The sequence below is a fragment of the Dermatophagoides pteronyssinus genome, unplaced genomic scaffold, assembly GCF_027571235.1.
Source record: "Dermatophagoides pteronyssinus isolate colony J.1.1.1.1 unplaced genomic scaffold, Derpt_VIB-CSIC_2022.12 sq0037, whole genome shotgun sequence".
NCBI lineage: Eukaryota > Metazoa > Arthropoda > Arachnida > Sarcoptiformes > Pyroglyphidae > Dermatophagoides > Dermatophagoides pteronyssinus.
The window spans coordinates 278,984-291,441 of NW_027461561.1; the positions used below are offsets into that span (position 1 = coordinate 278,984).

At 28.9% G+C, this 12,458-nt stretch overlaps 1 protein-coding gene across 3 annotated transcripts in view; it reads right to left on the reverse strand.

Annotated features, from left to right (window-relative positions):
- Sh (Potassium voltage-gated channel protein Shaker) overlaps positions 1-12,458 on the reverse strand; it is a 33,777-nt gene that overhangs the window by 12,154 nt on the left and 9,165 nt on the right. Inside the window, exon 1 of one of the 3 annotated variants that reach the window (XM_075823807.1) lies at positions 3,729-4,312. The exons of 1 other annotated variant lie outside the window; for it this stretch is intronic. Coding sequence is in view for 1 of the 2 variants with exons in the window: in XM_075823809.1 (XP_075679924.1) it covers positions 8,804-8,856 (53 nt within the window). In the remaining variant the exon portion in view is untranslated. Of the gene's footprint in view, positions 1-3,728; positions 4,313-8,803; positions 8,965-12,458 lie in introns of those variants that run through there. One more of the 3 variants, XM_075823809.1, reaches the window with a different exon arrangement.

The window sequence follows — 12,458 nt, forward strand, 5'->3', positions numbered from 1 at the left end:
AATCGAAGAATCGAAAAAATCGAACGGAGAGAATCGAAAATCTATTTAATCTTCGAACACCGAAACAAAGCGAAAAACATTTTTCCAAATATAACAGTGACGGTGATGGTTTTGTATTTCATCATCATCATCATCTTTGAATGATTCTTTCGACATCGAAACAAAACAAAACGAAAATAATAATAATAATATTAATGATGACGTCAAAAAGATCAATCACCAAAAGAATCAATCATCAAACAATCAAAAACATCAGAAAGAAGGAATTTAGGAAAAAATTCCCATAGAATATGAATTTGAAAGATGAAAATTTTCTCATTTTCAATGACCAACCACTGTGATGAAAATTGAACAATAATCATCATCCATATCATCATCATCAAATGAATGAAAATCACATTTTTCAGATCGATATGGAAAAATTACGAAAAAAATTGGTAATCAAATTTTTTGTAATTTTCTTCGGTTTGGTTAATTTTGCACACCAGCACAATTCATTTATTGACCTAATTTCTTTCATTTTTAACAAAATTATTATTATTTTTGGGCAATTTTTCTGAAAAGAAATTCTGGAAAAATTCCCGAATTAAAATAAAGAAAAGAGAAACGATGAATGTTTCAAATATAATTATAGCAACCATCATCATCATCATACGAAGGAATTTTGTATTTTTAAAAAAACATTCAAATGCAATGTGTTTGTGTGTGTTTTATTGAATTTAAACAAACAAAAAAAAACATGAAAAACATGACAAATTACATTGTGTTACATTGTGTGTTTGTGTGTTTGGGTGAAACAGAATATTCTTTCATTCTGGCTAGACACATAAAAATGAAAATGAATTTTTTTTTTTTTTTTTTTTTGTTGAAAAAATGTTAATAAAATCAACAAGAGGTGGGAAAAAAATGTCAGAATTTTCAACCAGTTTTTTTTGGGTGCAGAAAAAAAAACAAAATTGATCTCTTGAGAATGAATGGGGGAATTTTTATTTTTTTCCTCAGAAAAACAACAGTAAAAAAAACACATTTAGTAAAATGTTTGACGAAAGAATATTCTTTGTTTCAAAAAATTTTTGTTGCAATTTCAAATTGAAGAATAATTATATCGATTGTTTTTTACGTTTTGCCAGGCGAAAATTGTCAAAGTTTGACGAATGATAATAAAAATTCTTTAGTCAATTTCAATCATTTTTATTGAAATTCAATGAATAATATTCACTGTGTGTGACATATGTATGTCATAAAAATTGTTTGTTTGTTTTTACAAAGTTAAAATTCTGGGGAAATTTTCCAAAACAAAAAAAAACTAATAAAAAAAAATTTCCAAGAATTTTCTCTGTGTGTAAATGGTAATTTTGAATTCAGAATTGAAATTACTATAGTAATATTCAACGAGTCAGACAGAAGTTCAGAATTTCGAAAAGTAGAAAGCAGAATATTTAATTTTCTCTCCGATTCTGATGATGATGAAAAATGATCAAAAACATTTACCCAAAAAAAACACACCGGACATTAGATTTTTTTTCCATTAACAAATCGTTTCATTTCCTTTACGGGTTTTCTGGCTGAATAAACCCACAAGCAATCAATCAATAATTTTCCAATCAATATAGATCATCATCATCGTTTATTTCTCTGCTCTCTCTCTCTCTCTCTCTCTCTCTCTCTCTCTCTCTCTCTCTCTCTCTCTCTCTCTCTCTCTCTTGGTTCGATTATAACATCAAAAATTAATAACTAAACTGCATGTCACTATATAATACTGATGATAATAATTTTCTTCTTCTTCGGTTTCTAATAAATTCAAGGTAAACGGAAATAGAATGTAGTGAAAACCGCCTAACCAAGTAGCAGCATTTTTTATTTTTATTTAAATAACCTTGAAGAAGTAACCAACAACCAAAATGAAAAAAATAATAAAAAAAATGCAGGGGTGGTTCAATTCTCTTGAATTTGGATACGAATTTTTTTTTTCTATTTTTAGAAATTTTCTGGCCTATATTTTCTTTTTTAAAAAAAAGTGGTGGTTCATCATCATCATCATCATCAAACAAACATTATTTTGAAAACTTTTTTTCAGGATCAAAAAAAAAGAAAGAAAAGAGATGAAGTGGATTACTACTATGTTTGAATGTTTGCTTCTCTCTCATTGTAACCCCTTATCGTTTTGGAAAATTAGTTTTTTTTTTGTTAAAATTCAACAAATTTCTTTTTTTAATGATGATGGTAAAAATTCAACCAATTCTGGTACCAAAAAAAAAAGTAAAAAATAAAGTGTAGTAGCTTTTTAGTTAAAATCATTTCTTTTAGTTAAATTTTTTAAAAGTGATAGTAGTTGGTAACTAAATTCAAAACAAAATTAGTCAAACAATCAACCAAAACATCCAGATATTAGATAAATAATCTTCTGAACAAACACAGAAAAGAAAAATCGAAAAAAAAGCAAAAATTTTCTTCTGATAATGGAAATGGGGAATTTATCGTCGTCGTTTGTTTGTTTGTTCATATATAAATGTACGGTAATAATAATCAACATTATAAGATGATGATGATGAACCAGAGAACAAAACAAAAAAGATAATCAAATCAAATCAAAAAGCCGAAAAAAAAGAAAAAACTCTGTTTGTTTCAACTAAAAAAAAACAACCATAAACGACAAGAACAACAGCGAAAAACCGAAATGTTACCGACCTTACATTGAGTGTGTGCGCTAGTGTTAAATATTTAACTATATGATTCGACCAAAATGAAAAAAGAAGAAAAAGAAAAAATCTAATATAAAATGGATTCAATATTAAGACATTATCGTTATTATTATTCTCTGTGAGAGAATTTCGCTTTTTTGGTTGATTTAATGGGCTTTTTCATCATCATTTTATTCCAAAAATAAAACTTTATTTTTGGATGACCCTGGTATGACATCAAAAATCATTGATAATCAATAAGAAACGCCGAATAAGAATCATTTACGAATCTTTACCGACAAAGAAAATTTCAATGAAAATTCTGATGATGATTCTGTCGGTCGGTCGATGCTTGATGTTCTGCCTGATAAAAGAATGCCTCATTCATGAGAGATTTCATTCAAATCATTGAATATGTAAGAAGATTATTTATTATAACGAAAGAAAACAACAACAACAACAACAACAATTCTTCAAAAAAAAACCGAAAAGGATTATGATGATTTACGTTTATGGTTGTTTTTTGCAAAAAAAAAAACAATGACTGAGCATTGAATAACGACAACAATGATGATTATACGAAAGGAAAGGAAAGCAAAACAAACAAAACAAACATCAAGAATCGAGATAAGACAACCAAGATAAGACCGAAAATAACAACAACAAAAGCAAAAACATCATTTTGAAAAAACAAAAAACGTTTTTGTTGTTGTTTTTGGGGATTTTGTAAATTATGATTTTGAGGAAGGGCTGATTTAGTGTTAATTTTGGATGAATGAACAGAATTTTGTTGTTGTTATCTTTTAGCTGAAATTTCTCAAGATTCTATAAACTTTTTTTGTCATTTCAAGCAAAAGAAAACACGAAAAACAAAAAAAAAGTCTATTTCAACCTGAATGACAACCTATTATTATCAAAATATAGATTAATCAAAACTGGGCACAGAATGTGACAAATATTCTTCTTCTTCTGTCGATTCTGGCGGATGGATGAAATTCATTTTGTTTTCTTCTTCATCATTCATTCATTGAATAACATTTTTCTTACTTTGTTTATCAAATTACGATGATTTTCGATGATTTCACGAAGGAAACTGGACAATGGTCAAGACACACACGCACCGTAATACACCGAGACAAACATCGAGAATAATTATCACTTTTTGAAAACAAAAAACTTTTACAGACGAAAAAAAATATCACAAAATTTTCAATTTCAATTTTTGGACAAAAACACAATGTGTGTGTGTGCGAAATTATTGATTATATAATAAATATCGGATTGCCAGAAAAATAAAGAAACGAACAACAAACAAACGATAAATTGCATGTCATGTGTGTATGTGTCATTTGATGTTGTTGTTCATGTGTTGTGTTTTGCTTTGTTTCGTGTGGTGGTTATTATTTTGCATTTTTGGAAACGACGACGACGACGACGAAGAATCCTGATGATGCGTTCTGTATTTTTTTTCATTTTTTCGATGATCGATTCTGTTGGATGCGCCGGATTCATTTCAGGGGGATTTTTTTTTATCATTTCGCCGAATATTTTATGAGGTATATTCCGAGGATGAAAAAGAGAGAATAGAAAATGAAATAGGTAGGCGCCGACTCAACCGAAATGTTTTTCTTTGGGTTTTCTTGAAGAAAAACAAAACAACAAAGAATGATGATTATGATGATGATCATCATATAAAGACAAATAAAAACCAAAAGAGAAAACCGAAAAAAACAAATGAATAAAGGATGCGTTTGCGCAAAAAGTAATTTCTTTTTCAATCCATTCTGATCTTGATCTTGATGATGTTTAATGATGATGATGATGATGATTGAGATTTGAAAAAGATTTGGTTTTTTTTCGGGGCCATTACCATTATCCATGTTTTGTTTTGGTTGATTTAATTGTAAAATTCTTGGTTTGGTTTGGTTGTTTTGAAAATTCCTTCCGAATCTAATCATTCAAAACAACAACAACAACAACAGCGAAAATTAAATTCAGTTTTGCATGATTTCAATCCCAAATGCAGAAACTGAAAAACCTGGAAACAGAAAAATCCCCATAAGAATTGGTTGGCTGGATATTTTTTTTTCTGCTGAATTTTCAATTTAAAAAATACAACAACAAAATAAATCAACCAAGAAACAACTGCAAAGATAACCAGGAATCGTGAAGAAACTGAAAACAGAACAAAGGCAAAACAGCAAAAACACAGTTTTTTTTTTGAAATAAAAAATATGTTTTTTTTCACACTTTCTCCATGAAGAAAAAAACGAGTAATGTCCATTTATAAAAAAACATTGTATCCCATTTTTCTTTCGTTTCGTTTCGTGTGTTGAAAAGGCAACGAACAAGAAGAAGAAGAAGATTCTAGGTCTAGTGACACACACACACACACACCGAGAGAATATTCCCTAAAGAATCTTCTTTGTTTTTTTTCCATCACATCACTGACTATCGGTGATTATTTTTCTGCTTAGCGCTGGTTTGGTTGCAAAACCATTTTTCATATTTTCGATGGTGAGGGTGATGATAATCGATATTGATTGGAAACAAAAAAAAATCTTGACCTAGGTGGTCATTCAATTCAAATAATGAAAAATGTTGCTGCAATTTTTTTTGTTGTTGGAGCAACATTTTTCTGGTTGCATCCAACAAAAACATCCTTAGTCTTTTGTTGATGTTATTGATTTTTGAAAAAGACAAAAAAAAAAAGAATTTCAACCAGGGAAAAATGCTTGGGGCTTTTTTTTCCAAAGATTCTTCTCCATAAACGTTTCGAAAAGTTTAAATAAAGGAAAAAAAGTTTAAAAGTTTGGCTTTAAAGTAAACAAAAAAGAAGAAGAAAATTTCAAAATTTGTTCGTGTTTGCACGGTGTGTTCCAAAAAAAGAAGAAGAAAGAATCCGGGTTGGATCGACTTGGATCGGATGGGCCTTTTTTTTCACTGATTATTTTCAAAATTTCTTTTGAAAAAAAAAATTTTCTTCTTTTCAATGGAAAATTGAATTAAGAAAAAATATGAACATCACAAACAAAATAGACAAACAAAATCTGAATACTGATAAGTTTGTTTTGTTTGTTTTTTTGTCTGTTTTAGTTGGATATCATAGCAAAACAACAGAAAAAAACTATCATTTGATGATTGTTGATGATAGCCAAACAATGTTATCAGGTCAGTCAGAAAGAAAGAAAAAAAAACGAAAAAGCATTATTCAATTATGAATGAATGAAGCCAATCATCAATACAGAATCGAATGACCAAAGAGAAAAATTCAATTGAATCAAACAGAGAAAAAAAAATCTGATCAGAGAAATCAATTCATAATCAATTGAATTGAATTTGGAAGAAGAAACATATTCAATTCATCAAATTGATGAATTGAATTGAATTGAAATGAATCGAAACAAAAATTGCCTGGGACAAACAAACAAAAAACGACAGAAAAACAGGTCCAAATTATGTCAGTTGTTGGGTGATAACAACGATTTTTATTTACGCATCGATTGTGACAACAACAACAATCGATGTGAAAGTGAAACAAAAATCAATCGAATCAAGAGAGAGAGAGAGAGAGAGAAACAACAACAACAACAAATCTCAAGAGTTTTCCCGAAAAAAAACAAAAACAAAATGAGAATTGAAAATTCTTGTTTTTGTTTCATCGATTCGATGTTAACGAACGAACAAAAAAACGATACTAATATGGTTGAATGTAACAAAAAGATTTTCTTTTTTTGACTTTTATTTGATCTTTGATTCTTGTTTGATTCGAAAAATAAAAGAAAGCCTGAATTGGCTGATGATGATTGAAAATTTGATTTTCATCATCGTTTTTCTTTCATTGTTTTTGTGCAAAATGTGTAAAGATGTTTTTTCACGTTTTCTGTTTTCGATGATGATTGACCAAGTTGATAAGTTTCTTTTTTTTCTAGTTGAAAACACATGAATGACACTTGAAGAAAAAAAAAACAGAAGAAAAAGAATATTCTTTTCAAACATTTCATTCTGAATGTTTTTTCGTTTGCTTTTGAATGAAATTTCAAACTTGAAAGAATAAAAAAACTTGAAGAATAACATTTTGTTTCTGTTTGTTTGTCTGATTTTTATCTCTTGTCAATTTTGAATTTTGAAACAGCGAAGAAGAATCATTTTTTTTTTTTTTTGCTTGATTAGCGGTAACATGATTCAATTTTTCGTAATTTGACAAGCGACATACGTATTTTATTTGATTTCGATTTCGTTTTGTTTTGTTTTCACATTGTTGATTTAAACGTAAAGTTTCCAATTTAAGAATCGATCAATCGATCGATTGATTGATTGATTGATCGATTGATCGTTGCTGTCGTCTATTAACGTCATTTCGAATCCAAACAAACCGAAAAAAAACTTTGGTTTTTTAAAATTGAAATTGACATACAGAATCAACGCCAGAATCAAAGAATCAACACCAGAATCAGGAATCAATTTTTGTTAATCAGCGAGAAAAAAAACATTGTTCTAAATTTGGAAACAGCAACGCAAAACAGCAGCGTAACCCAGAATAGATTAGCAGAAATTCTCCAGAAAATTTCCATTATTATGTCATTAGATTTAATGATCACCATCATCAACACTGCTGCTGTTGATAAATTTGACGGAAATATTTCTACGGAAAAAAAAGTCAAAATCCAAAAGTCAAATCAAAAAACAATTTCGTTGTTGTTGATGATGATGATGATGAAAGTTTGCTTTGTTGTCGTTGATCATCATAATCATTATCGATTCAAAACGAAAGAAAAACACATCAAAAACATTATGATAATGATGATTACGATGATGATTGATTTCTAATGAAGTGAAAATGAAATTAATTGCATAATGATGATGATGACATGCAAAAAAAATTGCATGGAGAGAATATTCCAGAATTCTTGTCGAGCACGCAATACACATCATCATCAAATGTCAATAACAAACATACACAGAGATTGGATTTATTCAGTGAATTTTTTTTCTTTTTTTTTTGTAGGAATATTCTTTGGTGTTTGACATGTGAAGCCTTGCAGCAAAACAGGAACAATAAAAAAAAGAAAAATTCCAATGAAAACTACTTTTGGCTTCTAACAGAATATTCTAACAGAATATTTTTTCAGATTTTTTTTTGAAAAAGAGGCAAAAATCAAACTTTTTTTTGTGAATGAATAAATTTTGATCCACGATGACAGCTATCTTTTTATCGTCATTTTTTTTCTTGTTATCGATGAAAAATTTCTTTGAATAAACTTTTCGGAAAAATTGTGATGAAAGATGAAACCGAAATAAGGAATATGAATGGAATGGAAAAAAATTGGCAGGTGGTTTTCACAAAGTTTTTTTCTGTCGATTCATATTCATTTTCGGTTGTAAATGTCAAGAATGGTCACCGAAAACCAAGAATTTTTTATAGCCTGAAGTATAGTGGTTGGGGAAAAAAGATAAGAAGAAAAGTTTTTTCCAGAAATCTTTCCGAAACAATTTTTTCCCCTTTTAAACATAAATAGCGCCATCTATTGACCAGAATCTTAAAAACATAGAAATTCTATCGTCTGATACTGTTGATTATCAATGCCATCTATCGACCAGAATCGGTAATAATGTTTGGAAAAAGTAAAGAATCTCTTTTTTTCTTTTGAAAAAAAACAATTAACCAAAAATCAAACTAAAAAATTGATGTAAATGTACAATGTTTTCTATATATAGTCAAGAAAGGGTTGATATTCATAGAATTTTATTCAAATTTTTTTTTCGCATTCAATTCTTATGATCATTATCACCGAGAGCAAAACCTTCAATTTCAATGTCCTTGTGTACTATTCATAGACAGTCAGACAGACAGACAGACAGACGACGATTATGGTGATTAGAATAATTATTATTATAATCATTTACCGTCGGGTATTAGTTTGTTTTTTTTTATAAAAATTCATAAACACAGACCGGGTTATATAATAATCCCGGTGGTTGTTATTGTTATGATTCAAAGTGATCAACAAAGGTTAGAAATAGAACAAAACAAGCAAAAAAACAATTATAATGAGGTAAAAATAGGCGAAAAATTTTCAATTTTTAAAAAAATTCTTTTAAATTCTGGAACAAAAACTTACTTAGTTAGATAACGTTCAACGTTGCCTACATTAGCAAATTCTGATACAAACATGGTGATGGCGACGATTCTGTTGATTCTGATTCTGTTTAATCATTATTGAATGATGATAGCGATGGTAATCTTTGAAAATTGAATGACAACATGATTGATTGGGAATTTGGAATTCAAGAACACAAACAAACAATAAAATGGGTGTGCGACGTGTTTTGTTGTTGTTTAATTTGTAAACTTTTCAGGTAAAGAATCAATGCAAACAAAAAAAAAGGTAAATCGATTGATCCATCATTATTTGTCAAATGTTTTTGTCAATCGATCAGTTCGATTTTGATCGGTCAATCGACAAATTGACAGTGGAAAAACAAAGGAAACTTTTGCTTTCTATGTTCAGTTGGTTAATTAAAAAAAAGGGAGGAAGGTAGAAAAAATTGATGATGATAATTTTGGATCAGAAAGGAATCACAATCACGGGATTTGGTTAAATCAATTGATGATGGATTGATATTTTTGTTTTTCTGAAGAAAAATTTTGTGAATTGAATAACAAAATTATCACAAAGGGTTAACGAGAAAAAATCTTTTTTCTTGAACTTTTGATATAGTCGTTGTCGTCGTCGTTTTTGGATTCTTTTCGAAATTTTTACTTTCAGAATTTTTTTTTCAATTTTCAAATGTGTGTTTTGTTTCACTCAGCAGATCACTTTCGAATAACGAAACAGAAAATACAAACAAAAAACAATAATATTCTGTGTTTGGATTCATTACATTCTGTTGTTGTTGTTGTTGTTTACGATGATGATGATGATAATGATTAAATAATCATCATTATCATCATCATCATCATTATTGAAGTAAAACAAAAAATAAAAGAAACCATTTCATGATGTCCATTGTTTTTTGTTTTTCTGTTGATGATAATGATGATAATGATTCTTTACTTTTTCTCTCTCTCGATTCTATACTCGATTCTGTTTTTTTTCTACCTGGAAAATTATTATTTTCGCTAAACGTTTTTCTTTTTTGTTTTTGTTTTGGTGAATTTTTTTTTATGAATAGTGGAAAAACAACGAAAGTAAAATGGGCACAAAAATCTTCGTTACCGACAAAGACTTGTTTTTCGTAGCAAATGAATGAATGAATTTAGGGAGGAGGAAAATAAAACGATAAAATCTATTTTTTTTTCTAACAGACTAAACTTATAACTAGGTTGCTATATCTACTACCTTGGCTATTTCAACTACCTGACAAACAAAAATGACTCAAATTTAGCTGAATTGACAATGATGACGTATTATATGTGTAGTTTTTTTTTGATGGAAACAAGAGAAATTAACCAGAAATATCAAAGTACGGCCAAAGTTTTTTCTGTTGCTTTGTTTTTTATTCTTTTAGTTTTCAAAACACACACTGTGAAGGAAAGAATTCAGCAGCAGCAGAACACTAAAGTAGTTGGTGTTCCAATTGGAACAACAATAATAATAATTTCATCAGGATGATGATTGTCATATATGCAACACAATAAGAAACATTTTTTATGGCCAGAAAAAACCGATCCAGAATCCAGAAAAATCAAAGTAAAAAGCCGACAAAAATATTCTTTTTATTTTTGTGGATACTTTTGTACAGAATCGACACAGAATCGAACCGAAATGAACCGACACAGAATAATGATTCTTTTCTGTTGGCTGTAACTAAGGCAGTAGAAACAGAAAACACACCAAACACCCAATCGTCCACCAACCACTAACTAACGAAACAAAAAACAGGAAAAACGACGACGACAACGATGAAAGTGAAAAAAACAAACAAACAAACAGAAAAAAAAATTCTGTAACTCAAGAAGAATGTCGAACAAATAATAATGATGATGATGATCGTCTTTCAAGTTTGATTCTTGGGGGAAAAAGGAAAAAAACACAAACAACAAACAACAAAGCAAAACAAAAAGAAAATAAGCATAAATTGATCAAACAAACAAACAAACAAACAAACACCAAGAATTTAGGTCTATATATAGACAGACAGCAAGAATTTGATCAGATTTTTTTGTTTTGTTTTGTTTTGAATCAAATCAAATCAAATAAATATTCGGAATCGAATTCAAAATGTTTTCGGTTGTTGTTGTTGTTGTTTCGTTTTTGTTGTTGTTGTTGTTGCTTTGTTGTTGTTGTTGTTGTTGTTGCACTTTGATGGAAAAAAATGCACTTTTCCACTTTCTATTTTGAAGCAACAGTGAATTAACATAGGAAGGAAATGCTTGTGTGTATTGATTTGAAATTTGAATATTTCAAATGGAAAAACATCAAGAATTGGCCACATTGATGGAATTGCTGCTGCTGCTGCTGATCATGAGAATCGTTTGAATTTGAATTTCTTTACATTAAAATGAAAATTCAAAATATTTATATTTTTCCATTATCTTTTTGCTTCGGTGTGGAAGAGACTTTCACATATCACGTACATAAATTTTAAAAAAACTGCGCATGTTCATTTCGAATGAATTACACAGATCATCATAATGAATGTTTTTTTTGATGATTGAATTTTTTTTATTATTTCCAAATTTGCCTGCCTGTAAATGATGCTCTCATCAAACAACAACAATAATAATAACAACAACAATCATCATTACGTAACAACAAAATAATGATGCTGTAGTTGTTGTTGATGATGATGATGAAACGGCAGTGTAATTCTAATGATAATTTTGTATAAGCACGTTTTTATTCTGCAAACCGACCGACCGACGGAAACAAAATCAAATTGAAAATAACAATTTCCGTGACTATATTTATAACTACATCATAATCAAGGGGAACGATATAGGGATGATATAATTCGAAACGAAAGAAGCAGAGACAGCAACGTTAAATTTATTGCGGGAAATTTTCCGAAAAAAAATGAAAAAAACCGTTCGGAAAATAATTTTCAGTTTTTTTTAAATCCAGGAAATATTTAATTTTATTTAAAAAAAAAATTACAGAAATTTTTGTAAATTTATCCATTTCGGTATACACAACTTTATCATGTGTTACAGACGCTGACCACACACACACACACACGAAAATTATCACTTGTATTAAAAACATTGTTATAAATTATTCAAATTATTAATTATAGTAAATGCTGATGATGATGATGATTATAAGTAAGTTTTACGGAATGTTTTTTTCTTGTGTTTCCCGAAAAAACTTTTTTCCCGGTGAAAAAAAAACTGTCCTATTTTTGGTATGTTCAGGTTGTACCTGTTGGTGTTTTTTTTAGATTCCCGTAAGTAGAGTAGTAGGTTAATTTTTTTTTGTTGATAACCATGGGGTGGAATTTGCATTTTTATCACGAAATGCACGATTTGCATAAAAAACAAAAGTTTATTCTTCAAATTATCCAATTTTTTGCAAAATGAAAAAAAACTGGACCTAGTGTCGCCATCTAGTTTTTGCGAAAAATGATTAAATCTTGAAACAAACAAAACAAAAAACTTTGAATTTTTTCACATTTTGATTCTTCAAAATGTGAAAAGAGTTAAAGATAAACATCTAAAACAGATAGAGAGAAAAAAGTTTGAAGAAAAGAAAATCAAACAAACAAGCAATGAATGAATGAATGAATGAAAATGACATTCGTTAAACAAGAAGAAAAAAAAAGAAAAATTCACAA